The sequence below is a fragment of the Pan paniscus genome, chromosome 13, assembly GCF_029289425.2.
Source record: "Pan paniscus chromosome 13, NHGRI_mPanPan1-v2.0_pri, whole genome shotgun sequence".
Classification (NCBI taxonomy): Eukaryota; Metazoa; Chordata; class Mammalia; order Primates; family Hominidae; genus Pan; species Pan paniscus.
In genome coordinates this window covers 121,849,883-121,868,674 of record NC_073262.2, presented here as the reverse complement: position 1 = coordinate 121,868,674, position 18,792 = coordinate 121,849,883, and the positions used below count along the sequence as shown (strand labels likewise).

The window sequence follows — 18,792 nt, the reverse complement described above, 5'->3', positions numbered from 1 at the left end:
AGCGTTAGCCTTAAGTTCCCCATATTTACACTTTCCCACCTGCCTGTTCACGTTTGCAGAGGGTTCCAGGGATAAGCTGGGATGAGGAAGAGTTTGATTAAGGATAGAATTCTAGAATAGATGGGTGATAGATGGCTACATTCTCTCTGCCCTCCAAATAAGTATCCTAATGTGTGGTTTCCTATGCAGTGGCTAAGAGCTAGATGCTGAGCCTTGCTCCTATCCTATCTCCTATCCACAGGTGTTCCAGGGTGTTTTGGAGCGAAATATGAGAGACAAACTATTTTTGACGGGGAAACTGGGGTCCAAACTGGATATCTTGGTGGAGAACATGGGGAGGCTCAGCTTTGGGTCTAACAGCAGTGACTTCAAGGTGAGCTAGCTTTGCCTAGTTATATCCCAGGGCTTGATTAAGGATAACTTAGCTTCAAAGCTTAGTGAATGATGACTTTTCATTTTCCTTCCCTATAGGGCCTGTTGAAGCCACCAATTCTGGGGCAAACAATCCTTACCCAGTGGATGATGTTTCCTCTGAAAATTGATAACCTTGTGAAGTGGTGGTTTCCCCTCCAGTTGCCAAAATGGCCATATCCTCAAGCTCCTTCTGGCCCCACATTCTACTCCAAAACATTTCCAATTTTAGGCTCAGTTGGGGACACATTTCTATATCTACCTGGATGGACCAAGGTATTGCTAATGGTGGTGGTTTGGGTAGCGGGGAGGTAAAAGAGAAAAATCACAGAAGGAGGGGAGCAGAAAGTATCCTCTGATTAGAAACCCAAAAGGGTATGATTCTACCCCTGGAGAGCTGACCCTTTCTTTTCCCCTCTTTCCTGCTCCCTATTCCCCAGGGCCAAGTCTGGATCAATGGGTTTAACTTGGGCCGGTACTGGACAAAGCAGGGGCCACAACAGACCCTCTACGTGCCAAGATTCCTGCTGTTTCCTAGGGGAGCCCTCAACAAAATTACATTGCTGGAACTAGAAGATGTACCTCTCCAGCCCCAAGTCCAATTTTTGGATAAGCCTATCCTCAATAGCACTAGTACTTTGCACAGGACACATATCAACTCCCTTTCAGCTGATACACTGAGTGCCTCTGAACCAATGGAGTTAAGTGGGCACTGAAAGGTAGGCCGGGCGTGGTGGCTCATGCCTGTAATCCCAGCACTTTGGGAGGCTGAGACGGGTGGATTACCTGAGGTCAGGACTTCAAGACCAGCCTGGCCAACATGGTGAAACCCCGTCTCCACTAAAAATACAAAAATTAGCCGGGCGTGATGGTGGGCACCTCTAATCCCAGCTACTTGGGAGGCTGAGGGCAGAAGAATTGCTTGAATCCAGGAGGCAGAGGTTGCAGTGAGTGGAGGTAGTACCACTGCACTCCAGCCTGGGTGACAGTGAGACACTCCATCTCAAAAAAAAAAAAAAAAAGTAACCCTTGGACCTGGGACATGGAGTGGGCAGGATCCCTTGGTGCTGGCCACGGTGACCCTAAGGAACTAAAGGCCACAATGCCTCTGAATGTAAGTACAAGTACACATTCCTTGCCAAACTTTATTGTGATTAAAATTCCAGAGACAGTACCAGCTCCACATACCTCTCTAGCCCTGTCTTTGCCCTAGTTCCCGAGTGTCCTTCACCCCCATCTTCCAAATCATCTCTGGTTTCACGGGGAAGAAAAAACCTAGGGCTGCTGTGAATGTGCCGTCTCAGGTCCGAGTTGGCCCCAGGTAGAGCTGTAAGAGATCAGGAAGAGGGCCTCCCTGCCTGACGGCGATGATCCTGGAGGCAACGTGTGGAGCAGAAAGAGAAGTCGAGGTAGTGAAAGGGAGTCAGGCCTTGGAGGGATGCCCCACAACTCCAGCAGCGTCTGAACAAGAGGAAGAAAAATGGCTGGACAGGTACCCCAGAAACTTTCCAATCCACGCTCTCCCCGTCCCTCCTCCTGCCATTTCTGTTTTCACTGCAGCATCTGCCAGAACATCCCAAATCCCCTCAACCACCCTTCTGAATACTGTGCAGGTACTCATTTCTCTTGCCCCCAATGGTCCCTGCAACATTACAGTCCACCCACTCCCTCATCCCGCACCCCATACCGAGTATTGACGATTGCAGAGTCAGGGATTGGAGAAGTAGGGGCTCCCAACTGGGCAGCGAGTCGGCGCTCTGCAGCCAGAGCTCTCTGAGGGAGACAAGTTGTGTTAAGGACAAGGCCCCAGTGGCGAGTAGGCCACCCAAGAGGTGACAGCTGCACGCTGGGGAAGGGGTTAGACCTCTAGGAAGCCTTGCCGTGGACAAGAGAACCTCCAGCCTCACCTTCTCTCGGTCACTGAGGGCGGCAAATCGCCGCTGCTCTTCTCGTTCACGCTCCTCCTGCTCCTGCTGCCTCTGCTGCTGTTCCTCCCGTTGCCGCCGGGCTGCCTTCTGCTCCCTTTTCCGTGTAGCCTGCCGTGCCTCCATTTCTGGTGTCAATGGTCCTGGCACCTGGAGGATTTCAAATATAAGACCCTATAAGTTATCTTTGGTAAAACTGCAAGAAGTAGAAAGGGTCTAGCCAGGATCTGTGATGCCTTCCCACTCTGCTTGTCCTTCCTATTCCAGATGACCTGAGCCTTGTTGTAATCGTAGGCATCTGGATTCTTCTCCATGAACCTTCGGAACTCATTACGTGTTGATTTGTCAGCCGCAACAGTATAAGGTGGCCGGGCCCGAGAGTCCCTAGGTGCAAAAACTCCAAAAATGGGTTTAACTTGCATCCTGCCTTTCCCAACATCACCCAACCAGACCAAGGGAATATTGCCAAGTAGCCAATGCCAACTTTAACCTCCAAATTATCCTCTCTATACCCCAAATGACTCAGGATGGGGACCTTTACTCACTGCACAGTGGGGTCAGCACCTGCTTCCAGCAGCAGACGAACCACTGAGCCTCTTCCAGCTGCAGCTGCTGCATGCAGGAGAGTAAAGCCACCAGAGCCCAAGGGGGCACTGAGCAGAGACAGAACTCTAGGGTCTGCAGGGCTGGGAGCTAGCTGCAGCTTTAGCACTCCAACATCTCCAGCTCGGCAAGCAGCAAGCAGTGCATTCCAGAGCTCTGGCTGACCAGGGGCTTTGGCCTCATCCAGCAAAGGGCCCAAGGGGGCAGCAACTGCCTGGGATGACTGTGTGGAAGGCTCCTCTTCTTGAGTTTGCTGGAGAAGAGTCCGATGTGCCCCAGCCTCCTGGTCTCGGCTTTTGTCCTTCTTATTCCTTTTTCTCCTCCTCCGCTTGGGCAATACTTCAGACTCACGAAGATCCAGAGTCCCCACAGTCAACTCCATTAGCTCCAACTCTACCTGAAAGCCATCTTCTCCCTCCGACCCTGAACCTAGGGAAAAACCTGACATGTGAAATCCATCTAGGGAGTACTCAGAGGGTAGAAGCAGATGCATAAGAATGAAAGCCCGAAATGAAATTGTTTTTATTTTGTCACCCAGATAAAGTAGCACATCAAGAGCTGAGTCCATTATATCACATGCAGAAATGAGGCTCTCAGCCCAGACAAGAACAAGTCCCTGGACTCTCCCTATGAGTAGCCTTAGGATGCCGCACAATAGAGGAAAGCATGGAAGCAGCCCTCAGCCTCAAACCACAGCATCCAATCAAAGATAAACTATGTGAGATCCATGCAACACATCCACGCATCTGCTCCACACAAAGATTTTCTTAGCTCTGGGGAAACATCCATAACAAAAGAGATAATAGATTTGGAAAGGTCACTAAACATGTCTCAGTAATTGCTAAGATAGACACTGTGGGTGTGTGTTTAAATAAGGAAATGGGTCAGTTTTGAGAGTAGGGAATTTGCCAGTGCATTTTTAGGACAGAAACTCAGATCTGACAGTTGCCAGATAGTAATCAAACCCTGTTTGGGAGATTCCTCATTCTGCCCCAGCGCTTCCTTTTCGTCACTGCAGATCTTTCTTATTTCTTCCTCAGTAGGCTTCTTTCTCTCCTCTCTTACTGTTTTCCAGTGTGTCTGAGGTGAGTGCAGTCTGACTGCTTCCCGAGGGTCTTCTTCTGCCATAAAAGAAAAGATCTTTCTCAACCTTAGCTGAGGAGAAGCTAGCGCAGGTTTCTCTCAATGCAGATGTAGCTGGGCTGCAGTCCAAGGCTTAGAAAATCCTCTGGATATACCAATGAGAATGGAGGCTTAGGTTGGAGAGAACAGGAAGGTCTAGGGAATTGGGATCTGGAGCAAAGGCTCACCATAGACATGCAAAGTGGTCAGCTTATGGAGCACACGCTGTAGCTCTTGGAAGGTGGGTCTGCGGGTGGCGAGGGGGATATCCCAAAGTCGGGGATCCCCCCTTTGCAGGGGTGCTCCCTTGCCTCCAAAGAACAAAGACCGGCCAGAGCGGGGAGCACGCAACAGTATTGTACCAGCCTCCTCCAGCGCCTTAGCCCAGCTTGGCCCTGCCAGCAGGTCACGAACATCCTAGAGAAGAGAGTAACTCAGTCCTGCATACCTTCACTTGCTATTTATAAATCTCCAACTAAAAAAAATGGCCCACAGAAGTGCAAGGGGTAGAAAGTAGAGGATAACACGGAGAAAGAATAGAGGACTAAGGCTCCTGGGGAATCCCTCATCTACCTTTGTCTACCTATAATGAAAATTGGAAGGATATGAGTCAAAAACCTCCCTACTTAACAGTGAGTTGAACAGAGATGCAAAAAAAGTATGGATCAGTACCACCAGATCTCAAAGGCTTAACTCACCTTATATAGTGTGGCTTCACTGTAGCGCCTCAGGTTGGCTCCAGCAGAGCGTGATGGCCCACCTCGGGCATCCCGAAGCCCCTGGGCTGTGCCCCGCTTGGCCCGAACCGTATAGCGGTGAAAAGTTTTGTGTGTCACCACTTCTCTTCTGTAGACAGCACAGACTCAGTACTGGAGACCAGCTGGTGCTCCCTGGCTAACAGGATCCACTCCATCCTTACCCCCATGCAGCACCCTCTCACCCTTGAAATATAGCACCAGCAAAGTGCCCAGCTGCAGCCATGAGCACCACGCAGTCTCTGGGACCTCTACTTTGCAGGTTCTGTAGCAGCAGTTCTGCCTCTTCTGGGGGATCCTTGATGACAGAGAAGCATCAGAAACATATCTGTTGCATTCACTGAGAGCAAGAAACTAAGGGCCAATTTTCACAAACATTATCTCATTTAATATTACCACCCTGAGGCTTGTTTCCATTTGACAAGGAAATTTGAGGCTTGGCGAGGCAGTCAAGATGAAGTGGTAGAATCACAATTCAAACCTAAATTGGTTTGTTTCCAAACTTAATTCCATTACACTTAACCCTTCCACAATTCAGGCCAGTTTCAATTCAAGACTATGTTGTCAAGCGTGATACCCACAACCAACAGGAAGGAAGAGAAGCAGGGAGAAATGCACTAGGCTAAGGGAAATCTAGGCTGGGTGTACAAAAGGCTGGGGTTAGCCATGCAACCTGTACTGTCACTTGCCTGATGAGGGCCTAGGACACAGCGGTAGGCATAAAGAAACTGGCCCTGGGCATTCTGGAAAAGAACTCGATGAGGGTAAAAGCCTGGGGGTCGGCTCAACTTCTCAAATGTAGCCCTCTCCCGATCCAGTGTCTGCAAGTCCTCCTCACTGGCTGAGTCTGAGTCTTCTGATCCCGAGATGCTGGAAAGATCTCCTGAAGACAGACAATATGAGATACACAAATTTGGTACCCCATTTTTGTTCTTTCCTCAAACTCTAAACTAGTGCTTTCTTATACCTCCATGTCCTACTCCTACATAGGTCCCCCTACCACTCATCACCTGTGGAACTCTGCTTTTCAAAGTCCAGGGCAGACAGGAGAGGCTTGTCCTTGAGACGTTGCTTTAGGTTAAACCGATGCCAGTCAAGCTTATAATGTTCCCTCTAGTACAAAGACAAAGAGTGAGATAAAGGTGGAAATATGCCCCAGCCTGACCTTGTACTGGCCAAGACCAGTTATAGAATTCTAGGAAGTACAACCAGGTAACACCAACTGCCTCAGTCAAAGCATGGACCTTTATTAAGACAAATCAAATGTCTACCTCTCCCCACCCACCATTACACTTTTGCTTCTAACATCTAGCTCTGCACCTGACCTATTACCTGTTCTTGGTGGTTCTGGAAGGTCTGGTCACAAGTTGAACAAAATAACTTCTCTGAAATATCCATAGGACCCTGGAGTAGCTTTCTTTCTGGGCTTTCTCTCTCCCCTGAGCCTAAATAAGGGAAGAGGAATTGGACATAGAAAGGGAGCCCAAATCCACAGTGACAAGAATTATATTCAGAGTGTGATATACAAAGCAGAGGAGGATACAAAAGAGATGGCATGATACTGCCTTCAAGGAATTTACACTCTAATAGTCATGAAATAAACAGTACAGCAATCACTTAATGCAATAAACATGCTTTTGAAAAGATGTACGTAAAATCAATGTAAATAAAATAAAATTGGCCAGGTGCAGTGGCTCACGCTTGTAATCCCAGCACTTTGGGAGGCCAAGGCAGACGGATCATGAAGTCAGGAGATCAAGACCATCCTGGCTAACACGGTGAAACCCCGTCTCTACTAAAAATACAAAAAATTAACCGGGTGTGGTGGCGGATGCCTGTAGTCCCAGCTACTTGGGAGGCTGAGGCAGGAGAACGGCGTGAACCCGGGAGGCGGAGCTTGCAGTGAGCCGAGATCACACCACTGCACTCCAGCCTGGGCAACAGAACGAGACTCTGTCTCAAAAATAAAAAATAAAAATAAAATAAATAAAACGAATGTAAATAAAAACTGGCCCTGGGCATTCTGGAAAAGAATCCGATGAGGGTAAAAGCCTTGGGGTCGGTTAAACTTCTCCAACGTAGCCCTCTCCCGAGATCCAGCGTCTGCAAGTCCTCCCCACTGGCTGAGTTTGAGTCTTGTCTAATTTAAATTAGCCAAACAGATTGTTTGGGCGAATCCTAAAGAAAATAATTTCTGTTCAGTTTAAAATTATTTTTCACTGCACAAAAACTACTTCCCAAATGCTTTTTAAAGTTTACATTTCCAATTAGTGTACAGTTTGTCTAAGGAGAGGTGCAAGAAAAGATGTGGCCAAACTAAAGTTACACAAAACAGGACCGACACGGTGGCTCATGCCTGTAATCTCAGCACTTTGGGAGGCTGACCCAGGCGGATCACTTGAGGCCACGAGTTTGAGACCAGCCTGGCCAACATGGTGAAACCCCGTCTCTACTAAAAATACAATAATTAGCCGGGCATGGTGGTGCGGGCCTGTAGTCCCAGCTACTCGGGAGGCTGAGGCAGGAGAATCACTTGAACCCGGGAGACGGAGATTGCAGTGGGTGGAGATCGTGCCACTGCACTTCAGCCTGGGCGACAGAGCGAGACTCTCAAAAAATAAAGCTATACAAAACAAATAACAAATTGTTTCATATTCAGCAAAAAGGAATAATTTGAGTGGGGCCTGGTTAAATGTGGAATACATCTGAGAATTTTATCTCTACAAAGTTTAAAGTGTTTTTGAAGGGAATGGTGTTAACGTGAGGAGATACATGCAATGGCAAAAAGACTTGTTTGAAAACAAGGGCTGTGCTGGACATTACCCAGAGATTAAGTGAATTTAATCAAGCAGAAAGATAAATCAATTGGCCTCCTAAGCTCGGGAATACCAATAAGAATGTGTTCCCTGAACGGGCAATACGCTCTAAGGAGCCCTGTCACGTTTCACACGAAACCTTCCAGAATACCTGAACAGGAAGTACGCGGAGCCCGGGCCAGAGCCTCCCCAGGCGCGTGGCTCACCAGGCTCAGGCCCTGAAACACCGGAGCATCCGCGCTGAGGTCAAACAGGGAGATCGACGCAGGAGCCGGGGCTGCATCTGGAGCCGGCGACATGGCTGAGCAGAAATTATTTAGCAGCAGCTCCTGGAGTAGAAAGCGTGTAAGAAACAGAGCTCCTGCAAACGAGATCCTACTGCTGCGTCTCCTGCCTGCCTGACTTGGTTTCTCCTGCACCGCAAGACTTCTCGTCTCTCATCCTGCTACCAGCTGTGAGATGAATACCTTGGCCCCAGTCCACTTTCTCAAACCCCAGTCTCAGCCCACAAAAGAATGAAATGGGCATTCAGCTCCCAAATCGAGTCCAACAGAGTTAAAAATCACTGAGCTTGCCTAGCCGAACTTTCCTCGTTACCCATGCGACCAGCAACAACCGGCCCGCGTAAACTCGCCCACGCCCTTAGAAGACGCACCAAACGTCCCGGGAGCTGAGCGGCACGCAAGTCCTCAGGTCGATTGCCGGATTTCTGCAACACAACAATCCCCGTCACTACGGAGCAGCGAAGAGGACAACCGGCGGCGTCCGCACCTGAGCCCCGCCCCACGTAGAGCACACTATTGGGCCACTGACTGTCCAAGACCCGCCTCGAGACTTTAGTCCCGTCCCTGAAGCCGAGAATTGGCCGTTGTGTCTCCGCCCCCCGTGCTTATTGGCCAGCCTGGCTGCGGGTGACAGTGAGTGGCAGACACCCGGCCTAGCGCCGCGGGTCGCGCCGAGCCGAGCCGAGCCGAGCCGAGCGGAGCCGGCGGAGCCTCTGGAATCACCCGGGTCGCTGTTCCTGAGGTAAGACGTGAGACCGGTTATTGGAATCCCAGGCCCCGTGTCTGGCCTTGCCCAGGGGTGCCTGCGGAGCCCTAAGTGAGCTCGCGGCGGGTAACGGAGGAAGGGGCGCCGCCGGCGGGGCGGGGGCGCGCAGCCGGAATGTTTTGATTGCTGGCGCGCGCAGACGGGGGCGCGCGCGGGCGCCGGGGCCGCGCGCGAGGTTGTCCGCTGTTGGGAGCTGCCAGCCCTTGGCCTGGGGCCGGGCGACCCTGGGGCGAGGTGGACTCCGGTCCACGGTCGCCGCGGCTGGGTGTGGGGAGGCAAGCCAACCCACCTGGGCTATCAGCTGTAAGGCTGACTCGATCCCTGCAACATCCGCAGGAACCCCTGAGCCCAGGCCCAGCCGGCCGGGGCTCCACGGGCCCTGGTCCACACTGACCCTGTGAGTGGTGACTTCCCTGAGGGGCAGGGCTCTCACTAGCCCAGGGAATCCCACCGGGGCCAGGCTGGGCCAAGATCCACGGCCCCCAGGGGCTGCACGGACAGGTGAGTACCACCTCGACCATGCCTGGCTTACAGGACCTAGGGAACCCACAAATTCACCTAGGATCGGGGGTCTACACTGACCCAGTCAAGGTTTCCCATCCAGAAGGTTTGCTCACCGGCTGGATCTTTGGTGCTAGGGAAGTAAGAGAAGGGGTTGACCAGAAAGGTCCTCTTCAGGAAAGACTCTTGAGGTTTTGTGGACCCTGAGAAGTATGTCATTTCTGAGGCTAAGGTGGGGCAATGGAGAAATAGTCCAGAGGCACCCCTGGCCTCAGGTCTGTACCCCCTCATTCTCCATGGGGTCCCTAAGTTACTTCTTGAGACCCTGGAGTTGGAAGAGTGGCCCTGTTTAGCACAGCCAGAGGAAGTGCTCGTAGTCCTGGGCTGGAAGGGTGCTTCTTCCCCACTGCAGCCTTCCTGCCCCATGCTTGGCCTCCTCTTGGTGGGGTGTGGATGGGTGGGAGGGTTGGGTTCCTTTTTATCCCCACTGCCCACTCTCTGGGGCCTGACATCTTCTCCTCCAGCAGCTGCAGAGCATCGAGGGCTGGAGAGGAGCACATACTGTCCATGGAGCTGGTAGGGCCATGTGCTTTTCTCAAACATTTGTTTGTGAAGTGCTTCCAAACTGTTAGTCTCTTGGGAGACCAGGGTTCCCAGGATGGGCGGGGGAGGGACTCTTCTGTCCGTTAAATAGAAGATGAAACAGCCCCCAACAAAGGGACAGATTCTGGCTTTGGGCCAGGAAAGCAGCAGTAGACACCCAGACTGGCCAGAGTTAAGGCTCCCCCAGCCCTGAGCTTACTGCCTTTCTTGTGTCACTACTCCTCTGCCTCTGAGCCAAGGAGGCTGGTAGTGGACAAAGCCCAAGGGTACTTTCTCCTTTTGGCAGTAGGCAGGGCAGCCCATGGGCAGCAGCTGGAACTGAATCAGGGTCTCTTCTTCCTCCTTATTGGCAGGTGGTCAAGGTGGACAGGGGGCGGTGGTGATGGCGCAGTTTGACACTGAATACCAGCGCCTAGAGGCCTCCTATAGTGATTCACCCCCAGGGGAGGAGGACCTGTTGGTGCACGTCGCCGAGGGGAGCAAGTGTGAGTTCTTGGATATGACAGCCATAGGGAGAGTTGATGGAAGAACATGGAGAGAGCAAGGGGCTTGTGTTCTCCCAGGGCTCTGACATCTCTGTTCCTATCCCACAGCACCTTGGCACCATATTGAAAACCTTGACCTCTTCTTCTCTCGAATATCCTTTGTGTTTCTGAGTTGGAGCTCTGGGACCTTTAATGTCTCTCTAAGCCGGGGCTCTGGTGGGAGGTGGGGGTAGGTTTGACTCTTAATACCTGGAAGCGGGAATGGAGCTCATCCTGAGGCTGAAAGAGGCTGGTGAAATCATCGTTAAGTAATGATAGCCCACATTTACCAAGATCTGTGTGCCTGTGTGCACTTTGTGGTGTTAATTTGTAGAAGCCTTTCTAAGGGTGAGCGAGCCTCCTTTTTTTTTTGTTTGAGATGGAGTCTGTCTCTTGCTGCTAGAGTCCAGGGGCGATCTCAACACACTGCAACCTCCACCTCCTGGGTTCAAGAGATTCTCCTGCCTCAGTCTCCCATGTAGCTGGGATTACAGGCACCTGCCACGATGCCCAGCTATTTTTTGTATTTTTCATAGAGACAGGGTTTCACCATGTGGCAAGGCTGGTCTCGAACTCCTGACCTCAAGTGATCCACCCGCCTTGCCCTCCCAAAGTGTTAGGATTACAGGCGTGAGCCACCACACCCAGCTGAGCCTCCTTTTTGATGGGATGTAAATAATCGTAATAAGTAACGTCTTTTGACTCATTCTGTGTCAGCTCTGTGTTAAATGCTTTACGTGCATTATCTCAGACCTAATACTCCTATGAGACAAGTGTTATTTATTCCTAATGTACCACCATGGACAGACAAAAGTTTAGACAGGTTAAGTAACTTGGTAAAGTCACACAGCTAGAAAGTCACAGAGCCAGGACTTAAGCTTGAGTGTGTTGACACCAAAGTATGTGCTCTTACCTGCTTTCTTTACTGACTACTTTTTCTTAACAATTATACGTTTATAATCTGCACCAGAAGAATGGCTTCACATGTATGCTCATCGGGGAGATCTTTGAGCTCATGTAAGTATAAGAAGGGACAGATGATGTGGTGAAAGAATACATCTTAGTCTTTCCTCTCCTTGCACTCACACTTGGCCCAACCTGCCAGTACAACTCAGTCCTAGGCTAAAATTCTGTAAACCTTTGTAGTTCAGGGACTGGGTGTGGCACCAAAACTTACAGCTTCACCTTTCTTTTTTTTTGAGATGGAGTGAATCTCACTCTGTCGCTCAGGCAGGAGTGCAGTGGTGCAATCTTGGCTCGGTGCAACCTCTGCCTCCCAGGTTCAAGTGATTCTCCTGCCTCAGCCTCCTTAGTAGCTGGGACTACAGGCATGTGCCACCATGCCCGGCTAATTTTTTTTGTATTTTTAGTAGAGATGGGATTTCACCAAGTTGGCCAGGCTGGTCTCGAACTCTTGACCTCGGGTTATCTGCCCGCCTCAACCTCCCAAAGTGCTGGGATTATAGGCATGAGCCACCACACCCGGCCAAGCTTTCTTACAAGAAAAGCTTTCCAAGGCTTATCTCTTCCATGAAAAGAACCCAAGCCTTGGTTGGGCACGGCAGCTCACACCTGTAATCCCAGCACTTTAGGAGGCTCTAAAAATACAAAAATTAGCTGGGTGTGGTGGCACACGCCTGTAATCCCAGCTACTTGGGAGGCTGAGGCACAAGAATCGCTTCAACCTGGGAGGTAGAGGTTGCAGTGAGCCGAGATTGTGCCGCTGCACTCCAGCCTGGCTGACAGAGTGAGACTCTCTCAAAAAAAAAAGAATGCAGGCCTTGACCTTGATCATCTCAACGCTCCAATGGAACGTACATTGTTCAGTCAGGAGGTCTCAGAGATGCCAGCCACAGAGAAAAGCCTCTGTTCTGCCTTGCCTGTTCCATGGCCTGCTCCTAGGCAGAGAGCCTCCTGGGAGAGAGAAACCATATAGCATTGCCGAAGGGGAAGGGGTTAGGAAGCCCTCCCTCAATCAGAAAACTCCCCCAAGGGCTTTTAACTACAACCTCAAAAGGAAATCAGAGACTGGAGATCAGAGACCCACAGGATGAAACCTTCGAGAGTCCAGTAGTGGTGGCTGAGGTTACCATGAGGTGAGGAAAGTAGGCTGCAGCTGTGGCAGCTGAGGCTAAGAGCAAAGAGTGGGCCTGAGACAGTCCTGTGGGGCTGAGGAGCAGAGAGGGCCCGCTGGGAGTTCTCCAGGCCCTTCCAGTTCCCAGTCTTGTTCTGCCACCTCCAGACTCTCCTCTTCCCACTGGGTTTCACTGGAGCCTCTCTGGCTCTCAGACTGCACCCCTTCTTCCCAACTCCCCAGGCAGTTCCTCTTTGTGGTTGCCTTCACTACGTTCCTGGTCAGCTGCGTGGACTATGACATCCTATTTGCCAACAAGATGGTGAACCACAGTCTTCACCCTACTGAACCCGTCAAGGTCACTCTGCCAGACGCCTTTTTGCCTGCTCAAGTCTGTAGTGCCAGGTAAGGGCTGCAAGTCAAGAGGACACCATAGCCTTGAGTTCTGCTAGCAGGTGGGTAATAGAGTGGAGTCTGAGGCAGCAACTCATACTCCAGAACTGACTCAGGCTTGGTCTAGCAAAAATACTTCAGGATAGCAGCGTCTCTGCCAAGACTCCTTCCCCTTCTTTTTCCCCACCAGGATTCAGGAAAATGGCTCCCTTATCACCATCCTGGTCATTGCTGGTGTCTTCTGGATCCACCGGCTTATCAAGTTCATCTATAACATTTGCTGCTACTGGGAGATCCACTCCTTCTACCTGCACGCTCTGCGCATCCCTATGGTTAGACTGGGAAGTTGGGCAGTTAGCCCATAGTCTAAGATGTATTGGGAGGTGTGGGTGTATTCCTGGGCACCAGTTATCCTTATCTGTCATTGCCAAGTCAGGAAGTGTCTCTTAAGCTCACAACCCCTGAACCTCACTTCTAATATAGGGCAAAGGGGTCGAGGCAACAACCCCACCTTCCGTACCTTGTCTCTTCCCCACCCCACCCCGCAGTCTGCCCTTCCGTATTGCACGTGGCAAGAAGTGCAGGCCCGGATCGTGCAGACACAGAAGGAGCACCAGATCTGCATCCACAAACGTGAGCTGACAGAACTGGACATCTACCACCGCATCCTCCGTTTCCAGAACTACATGGTGGCACTGGTTAACAAATCCCTCCTGCCTCTGCGCTTCCGCCTGCCTGGCCTCGGGGAAGCTGTCTTCTTCACCCGTGGTCTCAAGTACAACTTTGAGCTGATCCTCTTCTGGGGACCTGGCTCTCTGTTTCTCAATGAATGGAGCCTCAAGGCCGAGTACAAACGTGGGGGGCAACGGCTAGAGCTGGCCCAGCGCCTCAGCAACCGCATCCTGTGGATTGGCATCGCTAACTTCCTGCTGTGCCCCCTCATCCTCATATGGCAAATCCTCTATGCCTTCTTCAGCTATGCTGAGGTGCTGAAGCGGGAGCCGGGGGCCCTGGGAGCACGCTGCTGGTCACTCTATGGCCGCTGCTACCTCCGCCACTTCAACGAGCTGGAGCACGAGCTGCAGTCCCGCCTCAACCGTGGCTACAAGCCCGCCTCCAAGTACATGAATTGCTTCTTGTCACCTCTTTTGACACTGCTGGCCAAGAATGGAGCCTTCTTCGCTGGCTCCATCCTGGCTGTGCTTATTGCCCTCACCATTTATGACGAAGATGTGTTGGCTGTGGAACATGTGCTGACCACCGTCACACTCCTGGGGGTCACCGTGACCGTGTGCAGGTGGGCCAGGGCCACAGGCGGGAGCAAGCCGGCTAGCATTCCTGGGAAAGGCATACATCTCACCATGATCCTGATCCCACTAGGTCCTTTATCCCGGACCAGCACATGGTGTTCTGCCCTGAGCAGCTGCTCCGCGTGATCCTCGCTCACATCCACTACATGCCTGACCACTGGCAGGGTAATGCCCACCGCTCGCAGACCCGGGACGAGTTTGCCCAGCTCTTCCAGTACAAGGCAGTGAGTGGAGTTGGAGTTAGGGCCTGCTAGAGACTGGCTGGTAGCTCGGTGGTGAGGGCTGGGCTCCCTCCTGCTCGCTTGTGACCTTGGTCCCGCCCTTTTAGGTGTTCATTTTGGAAGAGTTGCTGAGCCCCATTGTCACACCCCTCATCCTCATCTTCTGCCTGCGCCCACGGGCCCTGGAGATTATAGACTTCTTCCGAAACTTCACCGTGGAGGTCGTTGGTGTGGGAGATACCTGCTCCTTTGCTCAGATGGATGTTCGCCAGCATGGTCATCCCCAGGTACTGGGAGAGGAGGGAGCCAGGTGGCCTGGGATGATGCTGGAACATACAGTGTCTTTGGGAAAACCGCAAAAAGACACCTCTCCTGAGTCACACAAAGGCAGTCCTATACCAGGGGCACACTGCTTGGGAGCCTGGGCTGGATTTCAGCCCTAATTCGCACCCTTGGCCAAGCTCCCTTAAGAAAGGCACAACACAGCCAGGCGCGGTGGCTCACGTCTGTAATCCCAGCACTTTGGGAGGCCAAGGCGGGTGGATCACGAGGTCAGGAGATCGAGACTATCCTGGCTAACACGGTGAAACCCCTTCTCTACTAAAAATACAAAAAAATTAGCCAGGCGTGGTAGCGGGCACCTGTAGTCCCAGCTACTCGGGAGGCTGAGGCAGGAGAATGGCGTGAACCTGGGAGGCGGAGCTTGCAGTGAGCCGAGATCACGCCACTGCAATCCAGCCTGGGCGACAGAGCGAGACTCCATCTCAAAAAAAAAAAAAAAAAGCACAACACAAGTAACTGGCTCAGCATGCAGCCCCTTCTGGGTCTGGGGGGGCACCAGTGCCCTGGGAAAGATTGACAGTATACTGTGGTCTCCGTTCTCCAAGGGTAAGGCCTCCCCAGTAACAGGAAAGGTGCAGGAAGGCTCCTGGAAGAGAACAGTCCTGCTTACTCTGCTCTTCCTTGTGCAGTGGCTATCTGCTGGGCAGACAGAGGCCTCAGTGTACCAGCAAGCTGAGGATGGAAAGACAGAGTTGTCACTCATGCACTTTGCCATCACCAACCCTGGCTGGCAGCCACCACGTGAGAGCACAGCCTTCCTAGGCTTCCTCAAGGAGCAGGTTCAGCGGGATGGAGCAGCTGCTAGCCTCGCCCAAGGGGGTCTGCTCCCTGAAAATGCCCTCTTTACGTCTATCCAGTCCTTACAATCTGAGTCTGAGGTGTGTTCCTGGGGACTGGGAGATGATGGGCAGAGTGGACTTCAGGAGCTGGGAATTGAGGACCGGGCATGGGGTGGAAGGCTTCCTGCTGTCTCTTCAGTATGTGCCACTGGGGCCTGAGATACAGAATACTAGGGGGCCCCAGAGACCTTTCTCTTGCCTCAAGAATTCTACCTACCCGTTTCGTTCATAGCCCCTGAGCCTTATCGCAAATGTGGTAGCTGGCTCATCCTGCCGGGGCCCTCCACTGCCCAGAGACCTGCAGGGCTCCAGGCACAGGGCTGAAGTGGCCTCTGCCCTGCGCTCCTTCTCCCCGCTGCAACCCGGGCAGGCGCCCACAGGCCGGGCTCACAGTACCATGACAGGCTCTGGGTGAGTAAATCGGGGCCAAGATGGGAGGGCACGGCAGCCCTCAGCAGCTTGTGTGGGTCTCAGAGAAGTTCACAGCTGCTGTCTGTCTCTGTTGGGAGAGACAGGGTGGATGCCAGGACAGCCAGCTCCGGGAGCAGCGTGTGGGAAGGACAGCTGCAGAGCCTGGTGCTGTCAGAATATGCGTCCACAGAGATGAGCCTGCATGCCCTCTATATGCACCAGGTGAGTGCACAGCTAAAAAAGAGAGTAGAGGGTTTAGATGCGGAGAAGCAAGACCGGGGTTCCAAACCCTTCTCTGCCATTTACTTGTTCTGCCACCTCCACTCCCATATCTACCTTCTTAATATCCTTTTTAGCTAAGCCTGCTCTCATCCAGGGCCTTCACACACTCGCAGTTTCCCCTGCCTAGAATCCACTTCCCTGGGATATCCAGATGGCCTCCTCCTTCTTCTCGGGTCTCTGCAGCTGCCGTTTCCCTGAGACTTTCTCTGATCACTCTCAGTAAAAGGCTCCCTTGCCCACCCTCCTGAATCTTCCTGTCTTAGTTTTCTCCATAGCATTTAGCACCATGTGACATACCATGTTTTTTCCTTATTTATTTGCTTATTCCATATCTCCTCTACCAGTATATAAGCCTCACAAGGGCTGGCATTTCTGTCTGTTTTGTTCACTGCTATCTCCCCACACCTAAAAGAGTGCCTGGCACTTAGACCGTCAGTCAGTTTGTTCCTGAATCAAATGAATAGGTAAAATGAGGGCCATTACAACACAGGCTTCTTCGGGGGATCTGCTGTGAATGTAATCTGTAAAGATCAGAGGTATATTCCACACTATTAACATAATAGGTGCTCTGAGGCAAGGATTCTCAGGGAAGGGGTAAAGCGGGAACTGACTGATACCAGGTTGGAGGGCAGCTGTTTCAGATGGACATCCGTCTGTCCCCCACTAACGAGCCCCCCATTTCTCCAGCTCCACAAGCAGCAGGCCCAGGCTGAACCTGAGCGGCATGTATGGCACCGCCGGGAGAGTGATGAGAGTGGAGAAAGCGCCCCTGATGAAGGGGGAGAGGGCGCCCGGGCCCCCCAGTCTATCCCTCGCTCTGCTAGCTATCCCTGTGCAGCACCCCGGCCTGGAGCTCCTGAGACCACCGCCCTGCATGGGGGCTTCCAGAGGCGCTACGGTGGCATCACAGGTATCCAGTGGGGGTATAGGAGGAAACAGAGGCTGCAGGGAAGGGTGGTTCTTCCAGGGCCTCTCAAGGGGAGGAAAGAGGTCTGAGAGAACAGGCCCAAAGACTCACCCCCCAAGCAGCCCCCCAGCCCTGTTCCTCATTCTTGTGTTCCTTCTATGAGTATGCTTACTCTTACTTGTCTCTCCAGATCCTGGCACAGTGCCCAGGGCTCCCTCTCATTTCTCTCGGCTGCCTCTTGGAGGGTGGGCGGAAGATGGGCAGTCGGCATCAAGGCACCCTGAGCCCGTGCCCGAAGAGGGCTCGGAGGATGAGCTACCCCCTCAGGTGCACAAGGTAAGGGCCCCGGGGCTTAGGAAAAACTGCCAGAAATAGTAACTTCCAGGGTGAGGTAACAGCTTTTCAGGGGAAGGAAGATATGCCCCACCCCCACACAGAGATACTGTACCCTCCCTTCCAAAATACACTACCCCTTCTTTTCTCAACTGCTCTGCAGGGCTTGGTTTTTCCTTACCTTACCTCCCCAGGAATCAACCTTTCCTGTCCCTTTACCTCTAGGTTTCTATGGGGCTAGCAGGTATCAACCAGAAGCTGAAGACTATCTCCATTACCAACCCTTTCTCCCCACAGGTATAGACAAGGCTGAGCAGGGTTCCTATGGCCCAGGATGGAGGCCACCGCTGCCCTGCCATCCCATCTGCCTGCCATGGGACGGCTCCTCTGAGTGTTGCCTGGCCCCACGTGTGTGGTGTTTGTGTGTCTGTGCCTGGCCAAGGGAGGTGCCAACACTGGGCTTGCCACAGCCCCAGGAGAGGAATTTGGGGCCTAGGAACCGAGGGCACACGGGACTCTAGCCTCATCCCCAGGACCCCCTTGGCTCAGAGTGTGGTGCTAGAAACTGGTCCCCAGCCCAGCCCCAGTACTGCCACCTTTACACCTACCCCTGCAAGTCCCCAGAGGGCTGCCCACGATAGAAGCTGCCAAGCAGGGAGAACCTGTGCCAACTGTGGAGTGGGGAGGTTGGGCCTGGACCCTCAACCCCTGCAACCTTCCCTAGCCCCCTCAATAGATGAGCAGGTCAGGCTGTGGCCCTTACCTCACCCGCAGTTCTCGCCCAGTACTGCAGCCGGCTCACCTCTCTCCGCTTCTTGCACATCACTGGCCTGTGTGTGCTGCTTGCTCCTGTTCTGTTCGCTTGCTCCCGTTCCGTTCGGCTTTTGCTTTGCGTTAGGGTGAAGACCCTAGCTTCCAGCTCCCCTCGACGCTATATTTTGACACTAAGAAAGAAGGTTTCTAAATTGTAGGAGCAGGATGGAAATACTTTGCTGCCCTTTCCATCTTTTAGGATGGGCCCCCAGGAGACTGAGGTCTTCCTGGGCCCTCATTGCTGCTTATCGTACCCCCCATCACCTGCACATGGGACAGACCGGGCTGGAGGGTGACCTTGGCTGTGTACGTCCCAGCAAAAGAGCTCTGGCCCGCATCTCGCTGTCCCCTGAAGGGGGATGAAGGGCGATGCCTCGCCCGAGGCTTTGGGCTGCTGCACTGCATGCTGGGACTGCTCCTACTCTCTGTCCCACCCCTCACCCAGCTGTGGTCCGGCTTTGGGAGAGTGGTGAATTGCGCTGCCCGAACTCGGAGCGGAGCAGGGTAGGGACCGTGTACAGCTTGATAACCCTTAATAAAAAGGGAGTTTGACCAGA

The 18,792-nt window shown here is 52.5% G+C and overlaps 3 protein-coding genes across 17 annotated transcripts in view; 2 read left to right on the top strand and 1 right to left on the bottom strand.

Annotated features, from left to right (window-relative positions):
- GLB1L (galactosidase beta 1 like) overlaps window positions 1-1,594 on the top strand; it is an 8,817-nt gene extending 7,223 nt beyond the window's left edge. For all 5 annotated transcript variants that reach the window (XM_003818645.6, XM_008971998.5, XM_055109127.2 and 2 more), the window contains 3 exons: window positions 242-373; window positions 472-687; window positions 852-1,594. In XM_003818645.6, coding sequence (XP_003818693.1) covers window positions 242-373; window positions 472-687; window positions 852-1,127 — 624 coding nt within the window. In that variant the 3' untranslated portion in view covers window positions 1,128-1,594. The remainder of the gene's footprint in view (window positions 1-241; window positions 374-471; window positions 688-851) is intronic.
- ANKZF1 (ankyrin repeat and zinc finger peptidyl tRNA hydrolase 1) lies at window positions 1,543-8,420 on the bottom strand. Of its 5 annotated transcripts, none has more exons than XM_003818646.6 (14): window positions 8,288-8,420; window positions 7,784-7,961; window positions 6,149-6,261; window positions 5,827-5,929; window positions 5,506-5,699; window positions 5,002-5,114; window positions 4,760-4,907; window positions 4,250-4,478; window positions 3,905-4,060; window positions 2,882-3,368; window positions 2,609-2,720; window positions 2,319-2,486; window positions 2,099-2,184; window positions 1,543-1,872 (listed from the first exon to the last, which is right to left on the bottom strand). In XM_003818646.6, the coding sequence occupies exons 2-14, from the start codon at window positions 7,929-7,931 to the stop codon at window positions 1,749-1,751; spliced, it is 2,181 nt and encodes a 726-aa protein (XP_003818694.1). In that variant the 5' UTR covers window positions 7,932-7,961; window positions 8,288-8,420; the 3' UTR covers window positions 1,543-1,748. The 5 variants fall into 5 exon arrangements, with proteins under 5 accessions (XP_003818694.1, XP_063451639.1, XP_034811079.1 ...); XM_063595569.1 differs by having other exon boundaries at window positions 3,905-4,057; window positions 8,288-8,410; XM_034955188.2 differs by lacking the exon at window positions 6,149-6,261 and having other exon boundaries at window positions 7,839-7,961; window positions 8,288-8,410.
- Window positions 8,393-18,792, top strand: ATG9A (autophagy related 9A). Of its 7 annotated transcripts, none has more exons than XM_063595567.1 (17): window positions 8,553-8,658; window positions 9,019-9,183; window positions 9,708-9,759; window positions 10,140-10,271; window positions 10,380-10,423; window positions 11,263-11,327; window positions 12,628-12,789; window positions 12,968-13,109; window positions 13,326-14,074; window positions 14,158-14,311; window positions 14,416-14,595; window positions 15,280-15,528; window positions 15,722-15,900; window positions 16,005-16,122; window positions 16,870-17,092; window positions 17,280-17,425; window positions 17,720-18,792. In XM_063595567.1, exons 4-17 carry the CDS (start codon window positions 10,169-10,171, stop codon window positions 17,723-17,725), a joined length of 2,520 nt encoding a protein of 839 aa, XP_063451637.1. In that variant the 5' UTR covers window positions 8,553-8,658; window positions 9,019-9,183; window positions 9,708-9,759; window positions 10,140-10,168; the 3' UTR covers window positions 17,726-18,792. The 7 variants fall into 7 exon arrangements, with proteins under 7 accessions (XP_008970252.1, XP_003818692.1, XP_003818691.1 ...); XM_063595568.1 differs by having other exon boundaries at window positions 8,556-8,658; window positions 9,711-9,759; XM_008972004.3 differs by lacking the exon at window positions 9,019-9,183 and having other exon boundaries at window positions 8,393-8,658; window positions 9,711-9,759.

Excerpts from the sequence above, each read along its gene's own strand:
- ANKZF1 (XM_003818646.6), bottom strand. The coding sequence starts at position 7,931 with ATGTCGCCGGCTCCAGATGCAGCCCCGGCTCCTGCGTCGATCTCCCTG. Across the intron at positions 4,908-5,001 it reads GCTGGTGCTATATTTCAAGG|AAGAGAAGTGGTGACACACA; the intron begins GTGAGAGGGTGC and ends TGCTGTCTACAG. Across the intron at positions 4,479-4,759 it reads GTGAAGCCACACTATATAAG|GATGTTCGTGACCTGCTGGC; the intron begins GTGAGTTAAGCC and ends TCTCTTCTCTAG.
- ATG9A (XM_008972004.3), top strand. The coding sequence starts at position 10,169 with ATGGCGCAGTTTGACACTGAATACCAGCGCCTAGAGGCCTCCTATAGT. Across the intron at positions 11,328-12,627 it reads GGGGAGATCTTTGAGCTCAT|GCAGTTCCTCTTTGTGGTTG; the intron begins GTAAGTATAAGA and ends CCAACTCCCCAG. Across the intron at positions 17,093-17,279 it reads GCGCTACGGTGGCATCACAG|ATCCTGGCACAGTGCCCAGG; the intron begins GTATCCAGTGGG and ends TTGTCTCTCCAG.